The following is a 17,003-nucleotide window of genomic DNA, read 5'->3' as shown; positions in this document are numbered from 1 at the left end:
ACCATGATAACGTTTCATAAACAATTCACACCTACCTGATCAAGATAGAAATCAGGCCATTGTGTCATCAGTGAGGTGTCACCCATTGTGTTATCAGTGAGGCGTCGCCCATAGCCAACTCCTATAGCGCTCTATGCCAAAGCCAGGTCTGAGTTTTCTTCTTGAGGCTAAAATTATATAACACATCTACAATTCAATAAGGCTATCAACCATGTTTTTACTATGTTACTGTTAACTGGATGGCAAAAAATACCACTTATTATACTTCAGAATAACAGCAGCAACAGCTTTGTCAACAACACCACCATCATCTTTTTATAATCATATTTTTTGTACGAAATTATATCAAAGCTAGAGTGATATTTCAATTAATAATATTTCCTTAAATTAATATCGTTACGTATTCTTGAATCCAACCAAGCATTTTTTTTAAATTCTTACCATGGCCACGGCCACTGATGGAATATAGTTGCAAGGGGTATCACTTCCAGTTGCATGGTGGGGCACTTCCGGTTCCGTGGACACTGAAACATTGAACCAAAGCATGTATCTTTATTTCAATATAAAAGTTATATATCACTAGACCAAGTATGATAATTAAACAAACAAATGTTAAACATATGGGCCAAATGAAGGATAAGTTAATCAACATCATCATCATCATCATCATCATCATCATCAAAAGCTGCCTGAACTTGATGCTGCTTTAATAGTCTTAGAAATGAGTGCATTAATGTTATAGTATATATTTTGTCCAACAAAAGTAAACAATGGCCATAATTTGCACATAAGATGATATGGAGTTGAAATCTAATTGTTTGATGGTTTTGAACAACATGATGAGAAGTATAGACATCCTTATTCTTCGAGAGGTTGAGCTAAAAACAATACCATACTCATGCAAGAAAAAAGTCTCAATCGATGAATACCCTTGACTGTAAGCAGTTTGCATTACTATTACCATTGATCATGTATTAACCAATCATGGTCAACCATAAGTTTAATAGACAATGCTTACATGATCCAGTCCAGCCATGAAGCAAGTGCGTCAAAATAACCCAATTGTACGGGGCATCACTCTGACTAGATGGTGGGACACACGCTGAAATATAGAACGGACGCAGTCACCTATTTTAATAAAGGGTCAATGTATCAACAAAACAAGTACCTTATCATTATTAAACAAACCAATGTTAAAGATAATAACCATATATCGTTCAGAATGAATTCAAAATATATTCATTCAACATATATATTCATATTATATAAATTATCTCTATGATTATTATTTCAAAGTTACATGATCAAAGTCCCGCCAATATATAAGCAAAAATAATTGGACTTTGTTTTCCATTAGAAATATATTTAAATTGCTTTAATTATATGTTATATTGCTTTTCATAACATATTCATGAGCCTTTCCTACTGCTAAGCTTATAATTAATCACATTCAAACAAATGCTATCCATGCCCTCCAATGTTCAATATAATAACATATATATATATATATATATATATATATATATATATATATATATATATATATATACACACACACGAAAATGAAAAAAAAAACATTTTCTGCTACTTGGGTATGGTTAAAGAATTCTTTGGAAAGAATGCTGGTGCCTTTTAGCATTTTCACTGTAAGATTTCAAAAACCAACAGAAAATGCCGTTTCAGTTTTCGTGTATTTCTTTCAAAACAAATTTGAATTAATAATAAAATTAATAATTTATTTTGTTGTCCAAAATTTCATAATGAACAATTAAGATTCTGTCCATAAACATTACTTAATAAATGATAGGCTCATGAAATATAAAGTTACGTTCTTAGTGCAAACATTTCTTAAAAAGCTAAACATGTTTTTAAAAAGAAAAAATAACGATGATTGAAATAGTGCAAACTATTTAATTTTCTTCATAATTAAAAATGCATCATCGATTTTTTTCACATTCAACATTATTGTTAAACACAAAAATGACCAAAATAATACATATCTTTGTTAATAATGTTGTCCACAGCATCCGGTGCGAACAAGACGGCCATTGTAGCCCCAGCACAAAAATCATCATGACCAAAACCAGCAGAATGACCAACAACACAACCATCAGCACCACATCCAGCACCACCTTCACCAGCACCAGAACCACCACCAGCACCACTACCACGACAACCAGCACCAGCATCATCACTACCACCATCATGACAATCACCATCATAACCATCAAAATCATCTCACCACCACCATCGTCACCACCACAACCAGCACCACCATCATCATCATCATCATCATCATGACCAGACCACCACGAACAACCACCATCATCATATACACCACGGCAACCATCTCCACCGCCATTATTATCATCATCACCAGCACCACCTTCGTCAACAACACCAGCAGCAGCATCATCTCTGCCAGTTGAATGGTTGAATTTCCAATCAAATAGACACTGAAACATGGAATTAATGCAGTTACTTATTGCAATAAAACTCTTATACATAACTGAAACAAATATAATAATTAAAGAAGCAAATATCAAAGATATTAATAAATGTGCTTATATTTAACTAATATCGTTCAAAATTAATTTAAATATTTTCATTACACTAATACATTTACATTACTTATTTTATTTGTAAAATGTATTTCTCAATTCTCAATTCATGGGCCTTTCCTATCAGTCTATTACAAGCTAGGTGCAAATTTATACATATGAAGCCACTCCAATGGGCAATATTTTATATTAAAGTATTATATATTAATATACACGAATATGAAATAAACCTTTTCTGCTACTTGGGTTTGGTTAAGGAAATCTTGGGAAAGAATGCTGGTGCCTTTTTAGCATTTTCACTGTAAGATTTCAAAAACCAACAGAAAATGCCATTTCAGTTGTATTTCTTTCAAAACAAATTTGAATTAATAATACAAAGAATAATTTATTTTGTTTTCCGAAATTTGAAAATGAACAATTAAGATTCTGTCCATGAAGTTTACTGAATAAATGATAGGCCCATGAAATATAAAGTGACTTACTTAGTGCAAACATTTCTTTTAAAGCTAAGCATTTTTTTAAAAAGAAATTAACATCGATGATTTAAATGGTACAAACCTTTTAACTTTCTCCATAATTAAAAATGCATCATTGATTTTTTTTACATTCAACATTATTTTAAAAACAAAAATGACCAAAATAATACAAATCTTTGTCAATAATGTTGTCCACAGCATCCGGTTCGAACAAGACTGCCAATGTAGCTCCAGGATAACCATCACCATCACCAGCACCACCACCATCAGACCATCCACCAGCGCCACCACCATCATCATCATGACCATAACCAGCACCATGACCACCAACACAACCATCAGCACAACCACCAGCATCACATTCACCAGCACCAGGACCACCATCAGCACTACTTCCACGACAACCAGCACAAGCACCATCACTGCCACCATCATGACAATCACCATCATAACCATCATAATCACCTTAACAACCACCATTATCACCACCACAACCAGCACAACCATCTTCACCATCAACACCACCATCATCATGACCACACCTACCTTCAACCACCACCATCATCAACAACACCACCGCAACCACCTCCACCACCATTATCATCATCATCACCAGCACCGCCATCATCTTCAACAACACCAGCAGCAGCAGCATCTCTTCCTGTTAAATGGTTGAACACTTCCTATCAAATAGACACTGTAACATGGAACTAATGCAGTTACTGTTTGCAATAAAGCTCGTTTACATAATTGAAACAAATATATTAATTAAAGAAGCAAATATCAAAGATATTATAAATTTCCTTATATTTATCTTATATCGTTCAAAATTAATTTAAATATTTTCATTACTAATACATTTACATTACTTTATTAATCTATTTGTAAATTGTATTTCACTTCTCAATTCATGAGCCTTTCCTTCCAATCTCTACAAGCCTCGTGCAAAATTATACATATGAAGCCACTCCAATGGGCAATAGTTTATATAAAAGTATTATACATTAATATACACGAATATGAAATAAACCTTTTCTGCTACCCGTGTTTGGTTAAGGAAATCTTGGGAAAGAATGCTGGTGCCTTTTAGCATTTTCACTGTAAGATTTCAAAAACCAACAGAAAATGCCATTTCAGTTTTCGTGTATTTCTTTCAAAACAAATTTGAATTAATAATACAATGAATAATTCAGTTTGTTGTCCAAAAGATAATAATGAACAATTAAGATTATGTCCATAAATTTTACTTAATAAATGATAGGCTCATAAAATATAAAGTGACTTACTTAGTGCAAACATGTCTTTTAAAGCTAAACAATTTTAACAAAAACAGAAATAAAAACAAAGATGATCCAAATAGTGCAAACCATTTAACTTGCACTATAATTTAAAATTCATCATTGATTATTTTTACATTCAACATTTTTTAAAACACAAAAATGACCAAAATAATACATATCTTTGTTGATAATGTTGTCCACAGCATCCGGTGCGAACAAGACTGCCATTGTAACTCCAGCACAACCATCATCATCACCAGCACCACCACCATCAGACCATCCACCAGCGCCACCACCACCATTATCATGACCATAACCAGCACCATGACCACCAACACAACCATCAGCATATCCACCAGCACCACCTTCACCAGCAACAGGACCACCACCAGCACCACTACCACGACAACCAGCACCAGCACCATCACTACCACCATGATGACAATCACCATCATAACCATTAAAATCACCTTCACCACCATCATCATCACCACCACTACCAGCACCACCATCATCACCATCAACACCACCATCATCATGACCACACCCACCATCAACGACCATCATCATGAGAATCACCATCATAACCATCAAAATCACCATCACCACCACCATCATCACCACTGCTACCAACACCACCATCATCAACACCACCATCATCATGAACACACCCACCATCGATGACCACCATCATCATCAACACCACCGCAACCACCTCCACCACCATTACCATCATAATCATCACCAGCACCACCATCATCATTAACAACACCAGCAGCAGCATCATCTCTTCCTGTTGAATGGTTGAACACTTCCTATCAAACCTATCAAATAGACACTAAAACATGGAACTAATGCAGTTACTTATTTGCAATAAAGCTCGTATACATAATTAAAACAAATATATTAATTAAAGAAGTAAATTTCAAAGATATCATAAATTTCCTTATATTTATCTTATATCGTTCAAAATGAATTTAAATATTTTCAGTACACTAATACATTTACATTACTTAATCTATTTGTAAATTGTATTTCACTTCTTAATTCATGAGTCTTTCCTACCAATCTATTACACGCCTCGTGCAAAATTATACATATAAAGCCACTCCAATGGGCAATAGTTTATATAAAAGTATTATACATTAATATACACGAATATGAAATAAACCTTTTCTGCTACATGGGTTTGGTTAAGGAAATCTTGGGAAAGAATGCTGGTGCCTTTTAGCATTTTCACTGTAAGATTTCAAAAACCAACAGAAAATGCCATTTCAGTTTTCGTGTATTTCTTTCAAAACAAATTTGAATTAATAATACAATGAATAATTTAGTTTGTTGTCCAAAAGATAATAATGAACAATTAAGATTATGTCCATAAATTTTACTTAATAAATGATAGGCTCATAAAATATAAAGTGACCTACTTAGAACAAACATGTCTTTTAAAGCTAAACAATTTTAACAAAAACAGAAATAAAAACAAAGATGATCCAAATAGTGCAAACCATTTAACTTGCACTGTAATTTAAAATTCATCATTGATTATTTTTACATTCAACATTTTTCAAAACAAAATGACAAAAAAATACATATCTTTGTTGATAATGTTGTCCACAGCATCCGGTGCGAACAAGACTGCCATTGTAGCTCCAGCACAACCAACATCATCACCACCACCACCACCATCAGACCATCCACCAGCGCCACCACCACCATTATCATGACCATAATCAGCACCATGACCACCAACACAACCATCAGCACATCCACCAGCACAACCACCAGCACCACTACCACGACAACCAGCACCAGCACCATCACTACCACCATGATGACAATCACCATCATAACCATTAAAATCACCTTCACCACCATCATCATCACCACCACAACCAGCACCACCATCAGCACCATCAACACCACCATCATCATCACCACACCAACCATCAACGACCATCACCATGAGAATCACCATCATAACCATCAAAATCACCATCACCACCACCATCATCACCACTACTACCAACACCACCATCATCACCATCAACACCACCATCATCATGAACACACCCACCATCGATGACCACCGTCATCATCAACACGACCGCAACCACCTCCACCACCATTATCATCATCATCACCAGCAACACCATCATCATTAACAACACCAGCAGCAGCATTATCTCTTCCTGTTGAATGGTTGAACACTTCCTATCAAACCTATCAAATAGACACTAAAACATGGAACTAATGCAGTTACTTATTGCAATAAAGCTCGTATACATAATTGAACCAAATATATTAATTAAAGAAGCAAATATCAAAGATATTATAAATTTCTTTATATTTATCTTATATCGTTCAAAATGAATTTAAATATTTTCAGTACACTAATACATTTACATTACTTAATCTATTTGTAAATTGTATTTCACTTCTTAATTCATGAGCCTTTCCTACCAATCTATTACAAGCCTCGTGCAAAATTAAACATATGAAGCCACTCCAATGGGCAATATTTTATGTTAAAGTATTATACACTAATATACACGAATATGAATAAAAAACATTTTCTGCTACTTGGGTTTGGTTAAGGAAATCTTGGGAAAGAATGCTGGTGCCTTTTAGCATTTTCACTGTAAGATTTCAAAAACCAACAGAAAATGCCATTTCAGTTTTCGTGTATTTCTTTCAAAACAAATTTGAATTAATAATACAATGAATAATTTAGTTTGTTGTCCAAAGGTTAATAATGAACAATTAAGATTCTGTCCATGAATTTTACTTGATAAATGATAGGCACATAAAATATAAAGTGACCTACTTAGTGCAAACATTTCTTTCAAAGCTAAACATTTTTACGAAAAACAGAAAAAAACGAAAAAGATGATCCAAAAAGTGCAAACCATTTAACTTGCACTATAATTAAAATTCATCATTGATTTTTTTTCTTCATTCAACATTTATTAAAACACAAAAATGACCAAAACAATACATATCTTTGTTGATAGTGTTGTCCACAGCATCCGGTGCGAACAAGACTGCCATTGTAGCTCCAGCACAACCATCATCATCACCAGCACCACCACCACCATCAGACCATCCACCCGCGCCACCACCACCATCATCATGACCGTAACCAGCACCATGACCACCAACACAACCATCAGCAAATCAACCAGCACCACCTTCACCAGCACCATGACCACCACCAGCACAACTACCAAGACGACCAGCACCAGCACCAGCACTACCACCATCATGACAATCACCATCATAACCATCAAAATCACCATCACCTCCACAATCATCATGAACACACCAACCATCAACGACCACCATAATACTCAACACAACCACAACCACCTCCACCACCATTATCATCATCATCACCAGCACCGCCATCATCGTCAACAACACCAGCAGCACCATCATCTCTTCCTGTTGAATGGTTGAACACTTCCTATCAAATAGACACTGAAACATGGAACTAATGCAGTTACTTATTGCAATAAAGCTCGTATACATAATTGAAACAAATATATTAATTAAAGAAGCAAATATCAAAGATATTATAAATTTCCTTATATTTATCTTATATCGTTCCAAATGAATTTAAATATTTTCAGTACACTAATACTTTTACATTACTTAATCTATTTGTAAATTGTATTTCACTTCTGAATTCATGAGCCTTTCCTACCAATCTATTACAAGCCTTGTGCAAAATTATACATATGAAGCCACTCCAATAGGCAATAGTTTATATAAAAGTATTATACATTAATATACACGAATATGAAATAAACCTTTTCTGCTACTTGGGTTTGGTTAAGGAAATCTTGGGAAAGAATGCTGGTGCCTTTTAGCATTTTCACTGTAAGATTTCAAAACCAACAGAAAATGCCATTTCAGTTTTCGTGTATTTCTTTCAAAACAAATTTGAATTAATAATATAATGAATAATTTAGTTTGTTGTCCAAAAGATAATAATGAACAATTAAGATTCTGTCCATGAAGTTTACTTAATAAATGATAGGCCCATGAAATATAAAGTGACTTACTTAGTGCAAACATTTCTTTTAAAGCTAAGCATTTTTTTAAAAAGAAATTAACATTGATGATTTAAATGGTACAAACCTTTTAACTTTCTCCATAATTAAAAATGCATCATTGATTTTTTTTTACATTCAACATTATTTTAAAAACAAAAATGACCAAAATAATACAAATCTTTGTCAATAATGTTGTCCACAGCATCCGGTTCGAACAAGACTGCCAATGTAGCTCCAGGATAACCATCACCATCACCAGCACCACCACCATCAGACCATCCACCAGCGCCACCACCATCATCATCATGACCATAACCAGCACCATGACCACCAATACAACCATCAGCACAACCACCAGCATCACATTCACCAGCACCAGGACCACCATCAGCACTACTTCCACGACAACCAGCACAAGCACCATCACTGCCACCATCATGACAATCACCATCATAACCATCATAATCACCTTAACAACCACCATTATCACCACCACAACCAGCACAACCATCTTCACCATCAACACCACCATCATCATGACCACACCTACCTTCAACCACCACCATCATCAACAACACCACCGCAACCACCTCCACCACCATTATCATCATCATCACCAGCACCGCCATCATCTTCAACAACACCAGCAGCAGCAGCATCTCTTCCTGTTAAATGGTTGAACACTTCCTATCAAATAGACACTGTAACATGGAACTAATGCAGTTACTGTTTGCAATAAAGCTCGTTTACATAATTGAAACAAATATATTAATTAAAGAAGCAAATATCAAAGATATTATAAATTTCCTTATATTTATCTTATATCGTTCAAAATTAATTTAAATATTTTCATTACTAATACATTTACATTACTTTATTAATCTATTTGTAAATTGTATTTCACTTCTTAATTCATGAGCCTTTCCTACCAATCTATTACAAGCCTCGTGCAAAATTATACATATGAAGCCACTCCAATGGGCAATAGTTTATATAAAAGTATTATACATTAATATACACGAATATGAAATAAACCTTTTCTGCTACCCGTGTTTGGTTAAGGAAATCTTGGGAAAGAATGCTGGTGCCTTTTAGCATTTTCACTGTAAGATTTCAAAAACCAACAGAAAATGCCATTTCAGTTTTCGTGTATTTCTTTCAAAACAAATTTGAATTAATAATACAATGAATAATTCAGTTTGTTGTCCAAAAGATAATAATGAACAATTAAGATTATGTCCATAAATTTTACTTAATAAATGATAGGCTCATAAAATATAAAGTGACTTACTTAGTGCAAACATGTCTTTTAAAGCTAAACAATTTTAACAAAAACAGAAATAAAAACAAAGATGATCCAAATAGTGCAAACCATTTAACTTCCACTATAATTTAAAATTCATCATTGATTATTTTTACATTCAACATTTATTAAAACACAAAAATGACCAAAATAATACATATCTTTGTTGATAATGTTGTCCACAGCATCCGGTGCGAACAAGACTGCCATTGTAACTCCAGCACAACCATCATCATCACCAGCACCACCACCATCAGACCATCCACCAGCGCCACCACCACCATTATCATGACCATAACTAGCACCATGACCACCAACACAACCATCAGCACATCCACCAGCACCACCTTCACCAGCAACAGGACCACCACCAGCACCACTACCACGACAACCAGCACCAGCACCATCACTACCACCATGATGACAATCACCATCATAACCATTAAAATCACCTTCACCACCATCATCATCACCACCACTACCAGCACCACCATCATCACCATCAACACCACCATCATCATGACCACACCCACCATCAACGACCATCATCATGAGAATCACCATCATAACCATCAAAATCACCATCACCACCACCATCATCACCACTGCTACCAACACCACCATCATCAACACCACCATCATCATGAACACACCCACCATCGATGACCACCATCATCATCAACACCACCGCAACCACCTCCACCACCATTATCATCATAATCATCACCAGCACCACCATCATCATTAACAACACCAGCAGCAGCATCATCTCTTCCTGTTGAATGGTTGAACACTTCCTATCAAACCTATCAAATAGACACTAAAACATGGAACTAATGCAGTTACTTATTTGCAATAAAGCTCGTATACATAATTGAAACAAATATATTAATTAAAGAAGCAAATTTCAAAGATATCATAAATTTCCTTATATTTATCTTATATCGTTCAAAATGAATTTAAATATTTTCAGTACACTAATACATTTACATTACTTAATCTATTTGTAAATTGTATTTCACTTCTTAATTCATGAGTCTTTCCTACCAATCTATTCCAAGCCTCGTGCAAAATTATACATATAAAGCCACTCCAATGGGCAATAGTTTATATAAAAGTATTATACATTAATATACACGAATATGAAATAAACCTTTTCTGCTACATGGGTTTGGTTAAGGAAATCTTGGGAAAGAATGCTGGTGCCTTTTAGCATTTTCACTGTAAGATTTCAAAAACCAACAGAAAATGCCATTTCAGTTTTCGTGTATTTCTTTCAAAACAAATTTGAATTAATAATACAATGAATAATTTAGTTTGTTGTCCAAAAGATAATAATGAACAATTAAGATTATGTCCATAAATTTTACTTAATAAATGATAGGCTCATAAAATATAAAGTGAACTACTTAGAACAAACATGTCTTTTAAAGCTAAACAATTTAACAAAAACAGAAATAAAAACAAAGATGATCCAAATAGTGCAAACCATTTAACTTGCACTGTAATTTAAAATTCATCATTGATTATTTTTACATTCAACATTTTTCAAAACAAAATGACAAAAAAATACATATCTTTGTTGATAATGTTGTCCACAGCATCCGGTGCGAACAAGACTGCCATTGTAGCTCCAGCACAACCAACATCATCACCACCACCACCACCATCAGACCATCCACCAGCGCCACCACCACCATTATCATGACCATAACCAGCACCATGACCACCAACACAACCATCAGCACATCCACCAGCACAACCACCAGCACCACTACCACGACAACCAGCACCAGCACCATCACTACCACCATGATGACAATCACCATCATAACCATTAAAATCACCTTCACCACCATCATCATCACCACCACAACCAGCACCACCATCAGCACCATCAACACCACCATCATCATCACCACACCAACCATCAACGACCATCACCATGAGAATCACCATCATAACCATCAAAATCACCGTGATCACCACCATCATCACCACTACTACCAACACCACCATCATCACCATCAACACCACCATCATCATGAACACACCCACCATCGATGACCACCGTCATCATCAACACCACCGCAACCACCTCCACCACCATTATCATCATCATCACCAGCACCACCATCATCATTAACAACACCAGCAGCAGCATTATCTCTTCCTGTTGAATGGTTGAACACTTCCTATCAAACCTATCAAATAGACACTAAAACATGGAACTAATGCAGTTACTTATTGCAATAAAGCTCGTATACATAATTGAACCAAATATATTAATTAAAGAAGCAAATATCAAAGATATTATAAATTTCTTTATATTTATCTTATATCGTTCAAAATGAATTTAAATATTTTCAGTACACTAATACATTTACATTACTTAATCTATTTGTAAATTGTATTTCACTTCTTAATTCATGAGCCTTTCCTACCAATCTATTACAAGCCTCGTGCAAAATTAAACATATGAAGCCACTCCAATGGGCAATATTTTATATTAAAGTATTATACACTAATATACACGAATATGAATAAAAAACATTTTCTGCTACTTGGGTTTGGTTAAGGAAATCTTGGGAAAGAATGCTGGTGCCTTTTAGCATTTTCACTGTAAGATTTCAAAAACCAACAGAAAATGCCATTTCAGTTTTCGTGTATTTCTTTCAAAACAAATTTGAATTAATAATACAATGAATAATTTAGTTTGTTGTCCAAAGGTTAATAATGAACAATTAAGATTCTGTCCATGAATTTTACTTGATAAATGATAGGCACATAAAATATAAAGTGACCTACTTAGTGCAAACATTTCTTTCAAAGCTAAACATTTTTACGAAAAACAGAAAAAAAAGAAAAAGATGATCCAAAAAGTGCAAACCATTTAACTTGCACTATAATTTAAAATTCATCATTGATTTTTTTTTCTTCATTCAACATTTATTAAAACACAAAAATGACCAAAACAATACATATCTTTGTTGATAGTGTTGTCCACAGCATCCGGTGCGAACAAGACTGCCATTGTAGCTCCAGCACAACCATCATCATCACCAGCACCACCACCACCATCAGACCATCCACCCGCGCCACCACCACCATCATCATGACCGTAACCAGCACCATGACCACCAACACAACCATCAGCAAATCAACCAGCACCACCTTCACCAGCACCATGACCACCACCAGCACAACTACCAAGACGACCAGCACCAGCACCAGCACTACCACCATCATGACAATCACCATCATAACCATCAAAATCACCATCACCTCCACAATCATCATGAACACACCAACCATCAACGACCACCATAATACTCAACACAACCACAACCACCTCCACCACCATTATCATCATCATCACCAGCACCGCCATCATCGTCAACAACACCAGCAGCACCATCATCTCTTCCTGTTGAATGGTTGAACACTTCCTATCAAATAGACACTGAAACATGGAACTAATGCAGTTACTTATTGCAATAAAGCTCGTATACATAATTGAAACAAATATATTAATTAAAGAAGCAAATATCAAAGATATTATAAATTTCCTTATATTTATCTTATATCGTTCCAAATGAATTTAAATATTTTCAGTACACTAATACTTTTACATTACTTAATCTATTTGTAAATTGTATTTCACTTCTGAATTCATGAGCCTTTCCTACCAATCTATTACAAGCCTTGTGCAAAATTATACATATGAAGCCACTCCAATGGGCAATAGTTTATATAAAAGTATTATACATTGATATACACGAATATGAAATAAACCTTTTCTGCTACTTGGGTTTGGTTAAGGAAATCTTGGGAAAGAATGCTGGTGCCTTTTAGCATTTTCACTGTAAGATTTCAAAAACCAACAGAAAATGCCATTTCAGTTTTCGTGTATTTCTTTCAAAACAAATTTGAATTAATAATATAATGAATAATTTAGTTTGTTGTCCAAAAGATAATAATGAACAATTAAGATTATGTCCATAAATTTTACTTAATAAATGATAGGCTCATAAAATATAAAGTGACCTACTTAGTGCAAACATGTCTTTTAAAGCTAAACAATTTTACCAAAAACAGAAATAAAAGCAATGATGATCCAAATAGTGCAAACCATTTAACTTGCATATAATTTAAAATTCATCATTGATTATTTTTACATTCAACATTTATTAAAACACAAAAATGACCAAAATAATACATTATCTTTGTTGATAATGTTGTCCACAGCATCCGGTGCGAACAAGACTGCCATTGTAGCTCCAGCACAACCATCATCATCACCAGCACCACCACCACCATCAGACCATCAAACCGCGCCACCACCACCATCACCATAACCGTAACCAGCACCATGACCACCAACACAACCATCAGCAAACCAACCAGCACCACCTTCACCAGCACCATGACCACCACCAGCACAACTACCAAGACGACCAGCAGCAGCACCAGCACTACCACCATCATGACAACCACCATCATAACCATCAAAATCACCATCACCTCCACAATCATCACCACCACTACCAGTACCACCATCATCACCATCAACACCACCATCATCATGAACACACCCGCCATTAACGACCACCATCATCATCGACACCACCGCAACCACCTCCACCACCATTATCATCATCACAAGTACCACCATCATCGTCAACAACACTAGCAGTAGCATCATCTCTTCCCGTTGAATGGTTGAACACTTCATAACAAATAGACACTGAAACATGGAACTAATGCAGTTACTTATTGCAATAAAGCTCGTATACATAATTGAAACAAATATATTAATTAAAGAAGCAAATATCAAAGATATTAATAAATGTGCTTATATTTTTCCTATATCGTTCAAAATGAATTTAAATATTTTCATTACACTAATACATTTACATTACTTAATCTATTTGTAAATTTGTTTTCACTTCTGAATTCATGAGCCTTTCCTACCAATCTATTACAAGCCTCGTGCAAAATTATACATATGAAGCCACTCCAATGGCACTATTTATATAAAAGTATTATACATTTAATATACACGAATATGAAATAAACCTTTTCTGCTACATGTGTTTGGTTAAGGAAATCTTGGGAAAGAATGCTGGTGCCTTTTAGCATTTTCACTGTAAGATTTCAGAAACCAACAGAAAATGCCATTTCAGTTTTCGTGTATTTCTTTCAAAACCATATTGAATTAATAATACAATGAATAATTTAGTTTGTTGTCCAAAAGTTAATAATGAACAATTAAGATTCTGTCCATTAATTTTACTTGATAAATGATAGGCTCATAAAATATAAAGTGACCTACTTAATGCAAACATGTCTTTTAAAGCTAATCTTTTTTTACAAAAACAGAAAAAAAAACAAAGATGATCCAAATAGTGCAAACAATTTAACTTGCATTATAATTTAAAATTCATCATTGATTATTTTTACATTCAACACTTTTTAAAACACAAAAATGACCAAAATAATACATATCTTTGTCAATAATGTTGTCCACAGCATCCGGTGCAAACAAGACTGCCATTATAGCTCCAGCACAACCATCATCATCACCAGCACCACCACCATCAGACCATCCACCAGCGTAAGTTACCGCCACCATCATCATGACCATAACCAGCACCATGACAACCACCACCACCATCAGCACATCCACCAGCGCCACCACCACTATCATCATGACCATAACCAGCACCATGACCACCAACACAACACTCAGCACATCCACTAGCACCACCTTCACCAGCAACACGACCACCACCAGCACCACTACCACGACAACCAGCACCAGCACCATCACTACCACCATGATGACAATCACCATCATAACCATTAAAATCACCTTCACCACCATCATCACCACCACTACCAGCACCACCATCATCACCATCACCACCACCATCATCATGACCACACCCACCATCAACGACCACCATCATCAACAACACCACCGCAACCACCTCCATCACCATTATCATCATCATCATCACCAGTACCACCATCATCATCAACAACATCACCAGCAGCATCATCTCTTCCTGTTGAAAGGTTGAATACGTCCTATCAAATAGACACTGAAAATGGAAAAGATGTTGTCTCCTATCAATAACCATAGCAAGAACCACCATTGCACACTTAAATGTATATATACATAACATTTACGACACCTTTACCAAAACCTGAATTCGCGGAAATATGTGACATAAATTATAAATTCAACTAAACTTGAACTAAACAATCAAAATAATTGCAAATGCTAAAAACAAGAAAAACAAAATAATACAGACCATCCAGAATTGTAAAACTTTTAAATCGTACAACACAACAAAAAATGGGATCAGAAGTGCTTTTTCAAGAGTGGCAGAAAGAAACTTTTCAGGTGAAACATTCGGAACTCCTCAACTGTTTTACATCGTTGTTTTAATGGAAAATGGCCGAGATGTTCCGAATGATGTGAAAGTGAGGCTAGACTGGTACCCTTCGTTACTTTTTGATAAAAATCTAACTTCTTTTTGTAGAAAAGAGAATAAGGGTACCAGTCTAAGTGAGGCGGTCAACAATTTTTAATATCATACAGTGTCAAAACAAGTATCAAGCTTTGGTACAGCTGTATCAGCTGAACTAGTTTTACTGAAATATATGAGCGCATCATCAACTACTTCACGTTTAAAAGTTAGACACGAAGTAGTAAATCACATTTAATAACTTTAACAAAGTTCTGAACACTTGTTGAATTATTTCTTTCATATAAAAAGCTCACCTCAATTATCCACCATTGCGTCACCAATTAAGTGTCACTTATTGCGTTTCTTTAGCCAAGTCCATAGAACGGTTTCACTTTCGGTTGGATGGAGGGACACTTCCGGTACCGTTGGCGTTGAAACCATGAACCAATATGTATGTTCTAAAATGTCGATTTAGAGTTTACACAAACACCAACTAACATCATTTATAAAAGTTATTTTTAAGATGATTTAAAGTGGTAACACATAAGTAAAATATATGAGCCGCATCGCGCTTTTGGGCCTTCGGTCATCTCGTTGACTGTTTTATCAAATGACCTATGACTTATCTGATTGGATATTTGAATTAAATGACATTTCAGAAAGCAATACTTAAAATCTCATGATGATATCACTTATATTTCGAAAGATACGTGTTAACAAGTAAGACCATGTATTCTACATTTAGAAAACTACATTTGACGTCACGCACATGACAGGCTTACGAAAGTACATAATTGAAATGACGTGCAACATTAACGCATCAATATTACATAAGGCTTATAATCT

General features: G+C 35.0%; 1 protein-coding gene across 1 annotated transcript; it reads right to left on the bottom strand.

Moving 5' to 3' along the window:
* Positions 1 to 14,279: 14,279 nt before the first annotated feature.
* On the bottom strand, positions 14,280 to 15,535 carry LOC128226087 (uncharacterized). The gene is made up of 2 exons (XM_052935979.1): positions 15,253 to 15,535; positions 14,280 to 14,425 (listed from the first exon to the last, which is right to left on the bottom strand). The coding sequence occupies exons 1-2, from the start codon at positions 15,533 to 15,535 to the stop codon at positions 14,280 to 14,282; spliced, it is 429 nt and encodes a 142-aa protein (XP_052791939.1).
* Between the last annotated feature and the right edge of the window lie 1,468 nt (positions 15,536 to 17,003).

The sequence above is a fragment of the Mya arenaria genome, chromosome 3 (assembly GCF_026914265.1).
Source record: "Mya arenaria isolate MELC-2E11 chromosome 3, ASM2691426v1".
Lineage (NCBI taxonomy): Eukaryota > Metazoa > Mollusca > Bivalvia > Myida > Myidae > Mya > Mya arenaria.
The sequence above is the reverse complement of the archived record's forward strand: the minus strand, read 5'-3'. Positions and strand labels throughout refer to the sequence as shown.

Coding starts and splice junctions, on each gene's coding strand:
- LOC128226087 (XM_052935979.1), bottom strand. CDS start 15,535: ATGGTGATTGTCATCATGGTGGTAGTGATGGTGCTGGTGCTGGTTGTC. Junction 14,426..15,252: donor TGGTGCTGGTGATGATGATG/GTTGTGCTGGAG, acceptor TCCATGTTTCAG/TGTCTATTTGTTATGAAGTG.